General features: G+C 46.9%; 1 protein-coding gene across 1 annotated transcript; it reads left to right on the top strand.

Moving 5' to 3' along the window:
- Positions 1–3,127: 3,127 nt before the first annotated feature.
- LOC149277889 (prostate stem cell antigen-like) lies at positions 3,128–6,152 on the top strand. Its single transcript, XM_089502608.1, has 3 exons — positions 3,128–3,179; positions 4,208–4,312; positions 5,920–6,152. The coding sequence occupies exons 1-3, from the start codon at positions 3,128–3,130 to the stop codon at positions 6,150–6,152; spliced, it is 390 nt and encodes a 129-aa protein (XP_089358734.1).
- Positions 6,153–14,021: the final 7,869 nt, after the last annotated feature.

Below are 14,021 nucleotides of genomic sequence, written 5' to 3'. Positions count from 1 at the left end.
ACTTTGTGTTTCTACAGCGGTGGAGCAAAAAAGCAGCTTTTCAGGGCGAAAATAACAAACATGACTGTTCTTTTTCTGCCACGGTGACTAATGGCATCTCTTCCTCGAGTCCCAGGGGAGCAAATCTAGCGCTCCTATAGATCTATATTTTAAATTCACATTTTTTCCACGAGTGGGTCCTAACGCTAGAGTCGCTCCACACAGATAGACCTCAGCTTTCTCCTACATAACCGTGAACTCAGACCAGGTGATATGTTAGATACATGATGGTGTGTAGGTGTGAAATGAGATTGCTCCAAGGTGTCCACATGTCCAATCATGTTGCATCTCAGAAAAGGTCTATGGAGGAACGGACTTCATTAGCATCGCCATAAAGCATCAGCTCGGTGTGGTGTTTGAGCCGGGAAAGTCACCCAACATATCACATGACTGACAGCAACGGCGCCTCCAGGTCGGCAGATAAAGGGGGTTTATTGGGACAAAAGGAGATAAAACCAGGTTTTATTCAGTTGGAATGTAATTGGTTAATTTCCATTCTTCAATGAGAAGGGAAGCTGAATGTTTTCAAGTGCCTCAGTTTGACAGCTGATACTCCAAATGTATTATAACCTCTTTGAAATGTTCTACTTCTTCATAGAGATCAGAATTCTACCCTTTGCTTTCTAATTGAGAAATATAGTGGGTCAAGAGCAGAGGAAGTCTATCTGTAAACATTTATCAAAAATGTCGGAAACAATTATGTCTGAAGAAAATAGTCCACCATGCGTATTACGTCTTAGATCCAGGAACCGTATGTCTATACCATGCATGTTTAATACCCTCACTGTATTATCCTCTACCACCTCTGCTGGGAGGTTGTTCCCACTCATCAATCACCCTCTCAATAAAGTAAAAATAGAGAATTGATTGTCATCTGTGGCTTGTGACTGATTTGCCAACACATGAAGCTGTTTAGCAAAACTGTTTTGCTGTTAAAAGTGTAATCTATAGTTTAACTACAATATGTTCTTTTGGCTTTTTATAGAAGTATCAGGTGTTGCTGTCTCAGATGAGGATAAAGGCCACTCATTAAAGCTGGCGGGGTAGTTATGGCAACAGGTGGAGGATGCTAGAGATTAAATGCTATTGATACATTTTTCTGTTGCAGTTCTGCATTGTCCCTCTAGATGGAGCTGTTTTTTCCCTCTGATGTAGCGGCTTTGGGACCGGCTTCATCCCCTTTGCAGACAATAAAAAGGCAACTGAATTATTTAGTTCACTCACATAATCCAGAAGCGGATAACCGGCCCCAGACTCTCTGGCACGGCAGAGGAGTAATTGCTACAGCGTTTGCCAAAATACTATACCTGCCAACTGCTCCGTTTAGTTGGGTAGTCCTTCTTCACACTTTAAAGTCTTCATAAATTCGGGGCGCAATAACATGAAAATTAAACATAAACACATAAACATAGTGTAATATAGTAAGAAAAATGACAGTGAATGGAATGTTTCTCGATGCATTCACAAATGGTCAGGATCACAGAAGCCAACACTTTTATTCCTCGGCTGGTGTATATCGCACAATCCCACGTGCAAAGAGTGTAGAACGTGCAGCAGACAGATATACCGATGCATCTGAAGTTCCTCAACGCGTCTCCCCTGGGTTATACCCAAGCTTCTTCAGGAGGGAAATATTCAAATAATTCCAAAAAAATACTCTGCAAAAAGTGCTTGTGCAAAAAATAACCAGTTTTTGGGATCTGTGTGTCTCTCAAGAGACATACATAGACATACAGATACCAGGAACTAGATATTTCCAGTTTATTTGGAGGAATACATAAGAGGGAGCAACATCTACCTGTTAAACAAAGGGGTATTAACGCTTTGTGACTCACTTAGGGTGCGGTGTCACTAACCTTTTTATCTGTAAATCTTTCCTCCCTGATGCCTCTCTTTCCTCCCATGATCCCCTTCTTTTCTCTCCTGATCCACCTCTTTACTCCCCTGATGCCTCTCTTTCCTCCCATGATCCCCCTCTTTCCTCCCCTGATCCCCCTCTCTTTCCTCCCCTGATGACTTTCTTTCCTCCCCCGATGCCCCTCTCTTTCCTCCCCCGATGCCCCTCTCTTTCCTCCCCCTAGCCCTTTTTCTTCCCCTGATGCCCCTCTCTTTCCTCCCCCGATCCCCCTCTTTCCTCCCCTGATGCCCCTCTTTTCTAGGAGCTCAGAATGGTTGCTGGGTATGAGGTGATCGCAGGGTTCTACAGCCCTAAAAGCCCCGATAATGGTTTCTTTCTTGGGTCACTTTTCTCTTTCTCTGGACAATGGAAAGGCATTTAACTGCTTGCTTTCCAATTCACATTTTAATAGCCCCACACCCCACAAAGCCACCCTCTACAGGAGGGAGAGGTCCTGGTAGCCCAAGTATGGTGCTAACATATTATTAACAGATGATATTTCAGCTAAGAGCAATGCATTGGGGAATTTTATAAAAACATTTTAACACGTACTCCAAAAGCATTAAAACTCATTGAAATGTTTTACTTCTTCTAATAGAGCAGCAGTCTTCTCATTTACTTTTTAATTCAGAAATATGGTGGACCTACAGCATACGAGGCCTATAGGAGGCCTATTAGTAGCCTTTATCCTAACATCAAAGGAATTATTCCTGTCACTTTAAGGCCTGGTGGCCACCTAATGACTAAGGACGGCTGGGTACGATAGGCCGTACCACAGATCGGGTGTCTATGGAGTAATGTCGATCATGGGCCCACCAAGCCAAATGGCCAGTCCGGGCCTGCAGTCACGGGTATTACTGACAACCCGATGACCACAAATTCTATTTCTTTCATTATTATGGTTCCGGAAGCAGATACTCTTTACAATAGAATTAAAGGTCAGAGAAGAAGTAAAGAATGTTGGGAGGGTAAATTTGTAGGTTAAAGGACAATTCACACACCTAACATTTTTGGCCATTGTGAGGGGAAAAAAAAAATGCAAAAAAAGAGGGAAAAACTGGTCTGGCTTGTTTTTTCTAGGTTTATTTACGGTAAGTCTGTGGATTTTGTGTCAATATAATGTGAATACATCTACTCAGTGTCTAGTGAAAGGAGCCACTTCACGTTGGGTCCTTGAAAGTAGAGTGAGACATGAAGAACCTTTTCGCCATTGCCGTGTTGGTGAGCTGCCTCGTTGGCTTAGGTAAGACCTTTATGTGGGGTGAAGAACAGGAGATCGTTCAGATGGTTATGGAACCAACAATTGGGGGGGTGGGGGGGTAATTGAGGATCTCTCAAAGGAACCATAAATTTCTCAAAAAGTCCAAATATTTCTTAAAATACTGAGCGCGATACAATCCGGTCTGTAGAAGAAGATCCATTCTCTTTGGCTTTTCCTGTCCATTATATGGCAAACAAGAAAGATTTTAAGATCTACAGTATTGTTAACATTACTATTTTTGTTGGTTACTAATGAAGGGATTTAAAGAGTGATCAGTGTGTTAGAATTCTAAATGTATACCTTCTACCAGTGCTTGTGGTGGTAAAAGTTGAACAAAACTCCATTTAATGAACCTATTTATATGTCTCTAAGGATTCGGTGAGAAAATATGCCTAATTCCGTCATTACGAAACCATTACATTCCTCTTTGTTCCCTCTGATGCCTTTCTTACTCCCCTGATGCCCCTCTCTCTTACGCTTTACCCCTCTCTCTGCTCTTCTGTACCCCTCCCTTGATGCCTCTCTCTCCTCCCCTGATGCCCCTCTTTTCTAGGAGGTCAGAATGTTTGCTGGGTATGGGGGGATCGCAGGGTTCTACAGCCCTAAAAGCCCAGATAATGTGTATAGAAACAGCAGGGAATAGCTTTATAAATTAAACGGGGTAAATAAACCCCATTATTCTTCTTCTAAATGTCCCACCCAGTTACACAAATACCCCGCAATGGGGCACAAAGCCACAGAAAGAGTTTTGATAAAGCTCTGTCCTAAGATAGACTTCTCCTTGGAGATGCTAACCCTACTTTTCACGCTGCAGCCTCAAAATTCCCCCCATTACACTCAATGTTGTGGCAGATATGTGCTTGGTGGAGCTCTCTCATGAACATGTCATAGTGTCAATGCTCCTGAATCTAAGACGAGGCGTATTAAGGTCTGAGTCTTCACGGCGGGAAAAGCATGCGACTGGATGGGGCGCCCAGATCTTATCCTATATGTGACTTTGAATCTTTCAGGGGACGCGTATGAATGCTACACGTGTACTATGGCCACTCAAGACGACCATTGCCTGCAGACCGCCAACTGCTCTTCTCCCACCCCATACTGTGGCACGTCTATTGGTAAGTCTTTTACCCTCCAGGAGCTAGCAGCTGATGTTAGTAAATAGCTCCGAAACAATCTTACTGCAGCAAAGGGAGAGGGAGGCAAGGACCATATTAATGAGATTCACATAACGCTGGAGATGCAGCCTCGCGTCCACCTTGCCTCCGGGTAACTTTAGTTATTTCCGCTAAACATGAATAAAAGGTAGTGTTTTTCTTTTCACATAATACCTTTTACAGGTAAAAGCAAAAGGCAAGGAGTGGCAGGGCTGAACCCAAATGTGGGCGGGGTCCTTCATCTGGGGAGCGGCCTTGGGAGGGGTGGGACTAATGACGTACGTGGACAGGGCAAGCCATGTGGGGGGGCTAGAGAAATGGGTGGAGAGTTTGGGGGTTAGTCAGTCTAATCGGTGTACAGTGCTAGACTGAGTGTATGTGAGTGTAAGTGTGGTGTGTCAGTGTACGGTGTTAGAGTTAGTTTTGGATGGTGTGTCAGTGTATGGTGTCAGAGTTAGTTTTGTATGGAGTGTCAGTGTACGGTGTTAGAGTGAGTGGCTATGTGCGGGTGTCAGTATGCAGTGTTAGAAGGGGTGGAATGTCCATGTACAGTGTTATAGCGTGTGTTGGTGTACATTGTTTGAGTGTCTGTCTATGGTGTTAGAGTGAGTGGATATGTGCAGGGGTCAGTATGCAGTGTTAGAAGGAGTGGAGTGTCCATGTACACTGTTATAGTGTGTGTTAGTGTACATTGAGTGTCTGTCTATGGTGTTAGAACGTGTGTTAGGATTCGGTGACGGTGCTTGGAGTAACACGCAGGGCGCTGTTATGCGGGACCTAGGACAACACGGATTATGCACCCACAATGCAGAGACGGTAGCGTAGCACAGCACAACGGGTATAGGAAGTTCCACAGTCGAGGCAGGCAGCACAGGAGCAAGGTCAATATACAAGCCAAGGTCGGGGCAGGCAGCACAGGATCAAGGTTAATATACAAGCCAAGGTCGGGGCAGGCAGCACAGAATCGAAGTCAGAAAACAAAGCCAAGGTCAGGAACACGTAGATCAATCAGAATAACTCACGATAACCCAGAGATACACAACAGTGACTCTTTGAACGGGCAATGAACTAATGGGACAGGGGGTTTAAATAGGAAGCATGGCGGGAAACACCATAGCAACCAAAAGAAAACAACAAAGGAAGACGTCATCGCGACTGGCGCACATTAATGGCGTCGGCGCGAAAAATAAATAAACCCGCTCATAACCCTGCGAGTGCCGCCGACTCGTCGCGGCGGCTCGCTCATGACCACTGGCGCGTCGTGGGCGTGCCACGGCGGCTCGCATGTTATCATGCGTCCGCCGTGGGCGCGCCGCATCGACGTGCCCCTCCGTCCATGCCGCGCGCACAGTACACCGAGAAGACGTGCCCGCGGCACGTCCTCTCAGTGTACGTGCCGCGGGCACGTCACACTGAGGGGACGGGAGCGCGTCAGCGCGCAAGCGCCGCCCACCAGCGACAGACCGGCGAGGGACCGCGGCGGACACGGCAGGTATGACAGGCGCACAGCACTAAGCACTGAAGCCGTACAATTTCTCTGACTCTGGTTGTTTTTCTGTTTCCTTCAGTAAATGTGGGCTTCATGAAGCTCATAAACAAGTTCTGCTCGGCCCTTTGCGTTTCAGCGAACATCACCGTGGTGTCCGATGTCGTGGACTGCTGCGCGTCCGACCTCTGCAACAATGTGAAGATTGGAGACAATTTTAATTTTGGGAGTGGGGCCGGTAGCACGACCGGCAGTGTGCTCCTAACGCTCACCATCACAGGTCTCTTGAGCTTCGTACTCGCATTGGGAATTTGAAGCCCGAGATTTTTCATTAAGGGAATCATAGGTCTCTCGCGGGTGGGGGTAGCCAGTACAAGATGCCATTAATGATCAATCATTGTGATTGGGAAACTTAAAACTTTATATAATATATACACATGTTAGGGTTAATTCACTAAATTGGGAGTTTGCAGGAGAGCTGAAGTTTCATCTCCTAGACGGTTGACCGTCGCGATGCTTGTCAAGGTCCACAGAACATCATTAAATAGACCTCAGTAAATGTCCACCATGAGCAATTTTGGTGCCCGTTTTTTGCCCGTCCAAATGTTTTGCTGATTGAATTAAATGACTAATAAATATCCCAACGCCGCAGGCTGTACTTTTTACCGAACGTCTGTTTTGGAATCTATTATATATATTATGTTTTTATATATTATTTTATAGTGCAGATCTGTAGCCACTATCAGTACGATCCAATGATTGGCTGCTTTCCTTGCATTCACGGGGGGGCTCTGTATTATATAGATTAAAGTGCATACGATGGGTGGAGTGTTCCTTTAAGACTGACGGTGGTTATGGCAACGAGTGAACGCTAGCGATAAGATGCTATTAATATATTTTTTCTAAAGTGTTGTAGTTCTGCATTGTTCCTCTAGATGGCGTTTGGTTAGAAAACCTCATTCTATGATATAGCGGCTCGCTACGCTTGCAGAAAATAAAAGGCAAATGAATTATTTAGTTCACTCGCATCGTGCAGAAGCACAAAAAAAGGTGTGAAGGGAGGATCGGGCAACTGGCTCCAGACTTTAACCCTTTTCTAAAAAACGGCCTTCAAAAAAAGGGCGTTTTAAAAAAATTTAATATTTTATTACGGGACTGGCCCTTTAGGATCTATTTTTATAAATATAATATAAATAGATAAAAAATAAAAAAGTATTAAAACGTCAATATACAAATCCTGTTCGCCGCTTTTCCTTCCCAGACCACTTTTGACCGCTGCAGACCGGGGACCCCCACAAGAGCTGCGGTTTTGGAGATGCTCTGACCCGGTCGCCTCGCCCTCACAGTCTGGCCCTCGTCAGAGTCGTTTAGATCCTTACGCTGCCCGTTTTTCCTGCTTCTAACATCAACTTTGAGGACGAAATGTTCACTTTCTGCCCAATATACCCCCCCCCCCACACACACTGACAGATGCCATGATAACGAGATTATGCGTGTTATTCGCATCACCTGTCGGCGGTCATGATGTTACGGCTGATCGGCCATTAGTTACACTGGGGGGAGGGGGCCGATAGGGCCACTTGGCTTTTCCTGCCCAGGGGCAATAAGGTGCCAGCTGACCCCCATCACACCACATACATTTAAAGGGAATGACACATGCGACAACCACCTTCCTCTAACACAGAACCCGGAACCCACCGGCAGATCGGCCCCATCCGGCCCCCGTCTAGTCGCCCGTTTCTCCTGCTGTAACGACTCAAACCTTAATCAGTCGTTGGTCTCGTCTTAGATTCAGGAGCCGTATGTCTATCCCATGCGTGTTTAATACCCTCACTGTATTACCCTCTACCACTTCTGCTGGGAGGCTGTCCCACTTATCTACCACCCTCTCAGTAAAGCAAACCTTCCTTATATTCCTAGTTCTGCCCTGTTCACATGTTGTACAGCGCGCAGGACATGATAGATCTTTATAAATTATGTATGTAGTGAAAGGCTGCTAAAAATACATAATAATTTTCATACATAAATACATAGATTACATACTGACAAGAAAGTAGTAGTAGATACAGTAACTCCTGTATCAGCACTGGGTGGGTGAACTGGGAATGCATTAGTCTTCAGGCAAAGAGGAGTTAACTTCTGCTCTGTTACATCAAAGCATCCGTCAGCGGGACTTTCCATTTCACCAAAGCCGCGGGGGGAAACATTATTCACAAAAAAAAAAAGCATGACCCCCCCATTCCTAGAATGGGTTGTGACGCTGGATGCGTGTCATGAGTGTTTATAGCATGCTGGCTTTGGTATCTTCCACAGACACAGAGAGCTCCTATCTTCAGTGTGGCGGCTCCCCCCTCTTCCTGTAGTGGTTCCTCCCTGGGTGAATGTCAGGCTGCAGACGGAGCTGCCGGAGAGGTCTGTGCTCCTCATTCATTTCCTGCTTACTGGGATCGGCTGTGGGAAGCTGGGGCTTTAGGGGGACAGGGTGGGGTATTAAGGTGGGGTATTAGGGTGGGGTATAGGGGGACTGGGCAGCCCCTCCACTGAATGTTGACGGGGACCTGTGTCACCCTATTGATCCCTCCTGTGATAGCAGCTGCCTGCCTGCCTGCCTGGGGTAAATACAGGTTACCCACCCGCTTGGGGTAAATACAGGTTACCCACCCCCTTGGGGTAAATACAGGTTACCCACCCCCTTGGGGTAAATACAGGTTACCCACCCCTTGGGGTAAATACAGGTTACCCACCCCCTTGGGGTAAAGGTTACTTACCCCACACACACACCTGCTTAGGTAACTGGCACCGTGGGGTACGTGTGGGGTATGTCTGCTCGGTGGTGTGCAGGTTAGCGGGTTGCTGATTTAAAGGGACCTCGTACAATATGTAGAATGTTCTCCATGAATGTGTTGTGATGGGGCAGATAGGGGTCTCTCGCTACCCCAGGGGAGGTTCTCTGGCCCCACACGGCCCCCCTGGTGTAGGTAAGACCCGCTTACTGCACAGGGTGGGGTAATTTCGTAACTGTAGACAATAACTCAACAAGAAGGAAGTTGCAAGAAATGAATGACTGCGCGTTTCAACGAATCATCCCAAAATACAGCGCAGAATATCTCCAAGATGAGGGCTTTTACTAAAGGGGTGGTAGATGAATGGAACAGCCTCCCAGCAGAGGTGGTAGAGGGTAATACAGTGAGGGTATTAAACATGCATGGGATAGACATACGGCTCCTGAATCTAAGACGAGACCAACGACTGATTAAGGTTTGAGTTTTTACAGCAGGAGAAACGGCAGACTAGACGGGGGCCGATCTGCCGGCAGATTATTTCCTGTCCTTTCAAAGACTTTGATCCAATCAGTAAATTACATTTTATGCGAGTGAAGATTTATCGGGGAGGAAAAATCCTGCTGGTCCCTAGAACAGGAATTTCGGATGTCTGTCTGTATGATTTACACACGGAGGGGGCTTAATACGTAAATATAACTTTAATGTTAATGGGGGGGGGCTCTGTTTCTGGGTTTATTTATGCCGTGACGGGCCTGATTTTGTAAAGTTGTGACAGTTGAGCTCACTGTGTGGTCCTGTTTGCTCAGGTCGTCTCCCACCTCGCGGGGCACGCCGTGTGTGTCTGTGGGCACCAGGGCGGACCGGTAAGAAAAGGGACCCTGGCACTTTAAGGCCAGCAGTCGCAATGGGAGGGCCCTAGGGCTAGTGGCAGCTGCCACACACACACGCATACACATGCTAACACCAGATCTAACATACATATACACACACACTCTTACACCGAATGCTGACACACACTCACCATACACCAACAGCCATACACACACACACGCTAACACCAGACACTCACACACACGCATACACATATACACACGCTAACACCAGATCTAACATACATATACACACACACTCTTACACCGAATGCTGACAAACACTCACCATACACCAACAGCCATACACACACGCATGCTAACACCAGACACTCACACACACACGCTTACACCATGCAGTAACACACACTCAAACACCGCACACTTGGTGCATGGTATGTAGTATGTATATAATACCCCCCCAAAATGTCCAGTGTCCAGATTGGTACACGTATGTTTGGGGTGTGACCAGTGAAGGGAGTAGGTGGGGCTAGAGGCCACCAGCCCACCTTACCCAACAAGCCACCATGCCATACTCGGCTGCAGAGCATTGTGGGGTGGGGCATCGAGCGCCTGTGACCCGTGCCCCAGTTCAGTGATGGCCTCTTGTGACGCCGTGTAACAAGGTTCACGGAGACGTCTTGGGTCGTACGAGGAGAGCGGAAAATACGTTAACAGCATCAAAGCGACAGTCCAGGCTGCTCCGGAATGACTGGAACCCGCCATCGGACCGGCCCCATCCGGCCCGGATAGCCTGCCTGTTTCACCTGCTGTCAGTCGTTGGTCTCGTCTTAGATTCAGGAGCCGTATGTCTATCCCATGCATGTTTAATCCCCTCACTGTATTACCCTCTACCACTTCTGCTGGGAGGCTGTTCCACTTATCTACCACCCTCTAAGTAAAGTAAAACTTCCTTCCATTCAATCTAATCCTCCGTCGCTCTAATTTTAGATTATGGCCTCTTTTTATTTATTATTATAGCGCCATCATATTCCCCAGCGCTGTACAATGGGTACAGAGGACATGAATAAATGAAAGATTATTTTAATGTTGTGATTAAAGTACAGACTGGAAGATAAGAATATCATTTTCCTAACGTCTCTGCCGTGGCACGGATCATAGGATTGTGGTGATTGGCGCTCAGCCTTGATTAATAGAACGATTAAACATTCAATTTGGCAGAATTTCTGTTGGTTACCATAGCAACCAGGATGAGCGAATGTCCTCACCTAAGGACAAATCCTAGCCATTAAGCAGTTCCTGCGTTCTAGAATCCCCTCCCCCCATGAGGGGGTAAAACTATCATTGGCCCTCATGATCTCCTCATGAACTGGCCCCCCCAGAGCTGCTGCTCAGATCTGGTCCCTTGCCAGCTTTGTTGCCCAGGTGGCCCCTTTTTGGGGGAACCTGTTCCAAGCGTGCGGTGGGGCAGTGGGCAGAGTATAAGGTGGGGAAGTGGGAGGGGCAGGGGCCCTGTGTTTAGGTTTGTACTGGGATTTCTGATGATGGCCCTTAAAGAAAACCCATCATGCTTAGCCACCCATTAAATAATCACCCTCAGCCAGCCATAGCCTGTAGCTGTCTTGTTTTTTGGTGATGGGAGATACGGTTTCACAATATTTATTTTAAACAAACGATATATACCGGTATATTGATTTTCTGTGCAACAGTCGGGCGTCTCATAGACCCCAAACCCCTTCCTTATTCTCAGCCCCGGTCCATGGCCTAACTGGAATGTGCTTGCGTATGGACAAGTGTCTGAGCAATTAACTTCGTTTGAATTTTACTTTACTGGGAGGGCAGTAGATAAGTGTAACAGCCTCCCAGCAGAAGTGGTAGAGGGTAATACAGTGAGGGTATTAAACATGCATGGGATAGACATACAGCTCCTGAATCTAAGACGAGACCAACGCCGGTAAAGGTTCTGATTGGTCTCTGAGGGTCATGTGATGGGGGCATCTATCAGGTGCCAGTGGGAAATAGGATCGGGGGGCAGGGGGTATTTTTTATATTTTGTCCTTGATCTAGAGACAGAAATTACGTTTTCTGTAATCAATCTAAAAAATCAATTCATATTGAGAACTAAAACAGGCGTCACAGAATCTCATCGTAACCTTAAAGCTTTCCCTCCGAGAAACCGTATATAAAATGATTAAAAAATATATATTATGTTACAAGGTTGTTAATGTCTAATTCTGACCAATCGGGAAAAAAGTTTATAAAAGAACATTTGTATCTGATTATACTAAAAACTATTATTTTATATTTATGATGTCATTAAAAAAAAAAAAAGGGAGCCGGGTCTGTTCTAGATATGATTCCAGCAGAGAGAGAAAGAAACGTAAAAACCTTAATCAGGCGTTGGCAGGGGCGTACCTAGAGTATTTGGCACCTGGGGCGGATCCTGTATGTGGCACCCCCCACACACACACACTTTAAAACTGCATAGCTTCTACTGTTATATACCGGCGCAGACACTGAAGGTGGTACAGCATAACACTTACTGTTATCATTATATACTGAGGCAGACATTGACGGTGGTACAGCATAACACTTATCACTATATACTGAGGCAGAAATTGATGGTGGTACAGCATAACACCTATCACTATATACTGAGGCAGACATTGACGGTTGTACAGCATAACACCTACCACTATATACTGAGGCAGACAATGACGGTGGTACAGCATAACACCTACCACTATATACTGAGGCAGACCCCTTCTCACTCCCTTCTCCCTATCTACCCCCTATCCCCCCATCTCACTCCCTTCTCCCTATCTACCCCCCCCCTAACTATCTACCCTCTCCCCCTTTAAAGTTCACTTACCTTTCAGGAGTCCTGCGGTGGGGGTGCAAGGCCTCTGTCTCCCAGCTCTGCCACTGTATGGAACAGTATAGAGTGATGGGAGTTATGATGTACTAGAGCATAATTATATAATGAAAAATACATTGGAAATGGTACAGCATAACACCCATCACTCTCACACACTTACCAATCCACACACACACCAATCCGCACATATACCAATCCACACGCACACCAATCCACACGCACACCAATCCACACACACACCAATCCACACGCACAGCAATCCACACACCAATCCACACACACACACCAATCCACACACACACCAATCCACACATATACCAATCCACACATACTCACTGAATGCTTTCCTACCTTTCCTCTTTTCTCGTTACAGCTTCTTTTCCTCCTCTTCGCTCCTCTTCTTCAGTTCTTCTGTCTTCTTCCGGGTCAGAGGGCACGGACAGCGGTGGGCGCGGCTTCAGTTTTGTGCGCCGGGATCTGACAACAAACCCCGGCGCACAGCAGCTGTTGCCGCGCGGATCACAAGGGAGCGGTATCGGAGGTCTTTAACAGAGGGAGATCCTTGAACCGGCTTAAAATCACTCAAGGGAGCCGGAGGTCTGTTAAAGACCTCCGATACCGCTCCCTTGCGAGCTTGCTCCTCCAGCGACGGACATTACTGTCCGTCTCTGGAGGGGTGGCGGGTGCCGGCAAGTTGGCACCCCCCTGATGAGCGGCACCCGGTGCGGACTGCGCCCCCCGCTAGGTACGCTACTGGGCGTTGGTCTTGAGCCGTATGTCTATCCCATGCATGTTTACATGCTGGGAGGCTGTTCCACTTATGTACTATCTTCTCTGTAAACTAAAACGTCCTTATATAAGTTTGGAGCCGCTTGTTGTAACATTTCTCCTCCTGTTAAATGAACTTCCCTCCTCGGGGAGAATGTCTCGGTTCGTTCCGTTTATTGTGGACATCGTTAGGGGTATTTTTGGCCCGGCTGCCGCCGGCTTGTAATTTCCTTTTAATGTCTTCTTAAGAGTCTTTTCCACTGAACTTCAAGCGCTTTCAGCTGTGGACTGACTCGTATCAGCCGTCCCCGGGGGGGTATCCCGTTCGGCTCTGAAATGCCTCCGTCTAGAACAGAGGGTGAGTAGAGGACAGCGGCGCTTCATGTTTGGGCCGCCAAGAAATCGATGTCCTTCTCCAGCCCACGAGGGATGTACACAGACCACCAATTAGCCAATCACATGGCTGGGTTGTGGCCCCCCCCAAAGACTCGGTCGGATTTCTCTGAGTCGAGTTTTTCAGGAGGACGTTATTGGAATACCATCCAGATCTAATCCAGAATGACAGTCGATAGACTTACCGGGCTGGTGTTCTGCGTCTCCATCGGGACCCTCCAACCATCCTGTACAGCCTTTGACTTGAGCGATCCCCGTACCGCGGGTTTCAATGGTGACCGGATCTGGTTTGGAGAAAGCAGGGTGTCCTGTTTAAGTATGAAGTTTACATAGTTAGGGGTAAACATGTAAAGACAGAAAGAGAAACCTTATCTCCAGAATGGAGGAGTAGAAGGCGTGTAAAGGTGACACTAGTTGAGTAGAGGTTGATAGGACGCAAGTGAACTTGAGGACCACGTGCGATGTTCTAATCTGTGTCTTCTACAGGTCATCATCGGTCCCCTGTCCACCATCCAACCCTAACGCAGACGCC

The sequence above is a fragment of the Sceloporus occidentalis genome, unplaced genomic scaffold (genome assembly GCF_023333645.1).
Source record: "Sceloporus occidentalis isolate IW3139 unplaced genomic scaffold, rSceOcc1.0.p SCAF_206, whole genome shotgun sequence".
Lineage (NCBI taxonomy): Eukaryota > Metazoa > Chordata > Lepidosauria > Squamata > Phrynosomatidae > Sceloporus > Sceloporus occidentalis.
The sequence above is the reverse complement of the archived record's forward strand: the minus strand, read 5'-3'. Positions and strand labels throughout refer to the sequence as shown.

What these genes read in the sequence shown, in the direction of transcription:
- LOC149277889 (XM_089502608.1), top strand. Translation starts at nt 3,128, where the DNA reads ATGAAGAACCTTTTCGCCATTGCCGTGTTGGTGAGCTGCCTCGTTGGC. An exon ending in GAGCTGCCTCGTTGGCTTAG is followed by an intron (nt 3,180 to 4,207) that starts GTAAGACCTTTA and finishes TGAATCTTTCAG; the next exon opens with GGGACGCGTATGAATGCTAC. An exon ending in ATACTGTGGCACGTCTATTG is followed by an intron (nt 4,313 to 5,919) that starts GTAAGTCTTTTA and finishes TGTTTCCTTCAG; the next exon opens with TAAATGTGGGCTTCATGAAG.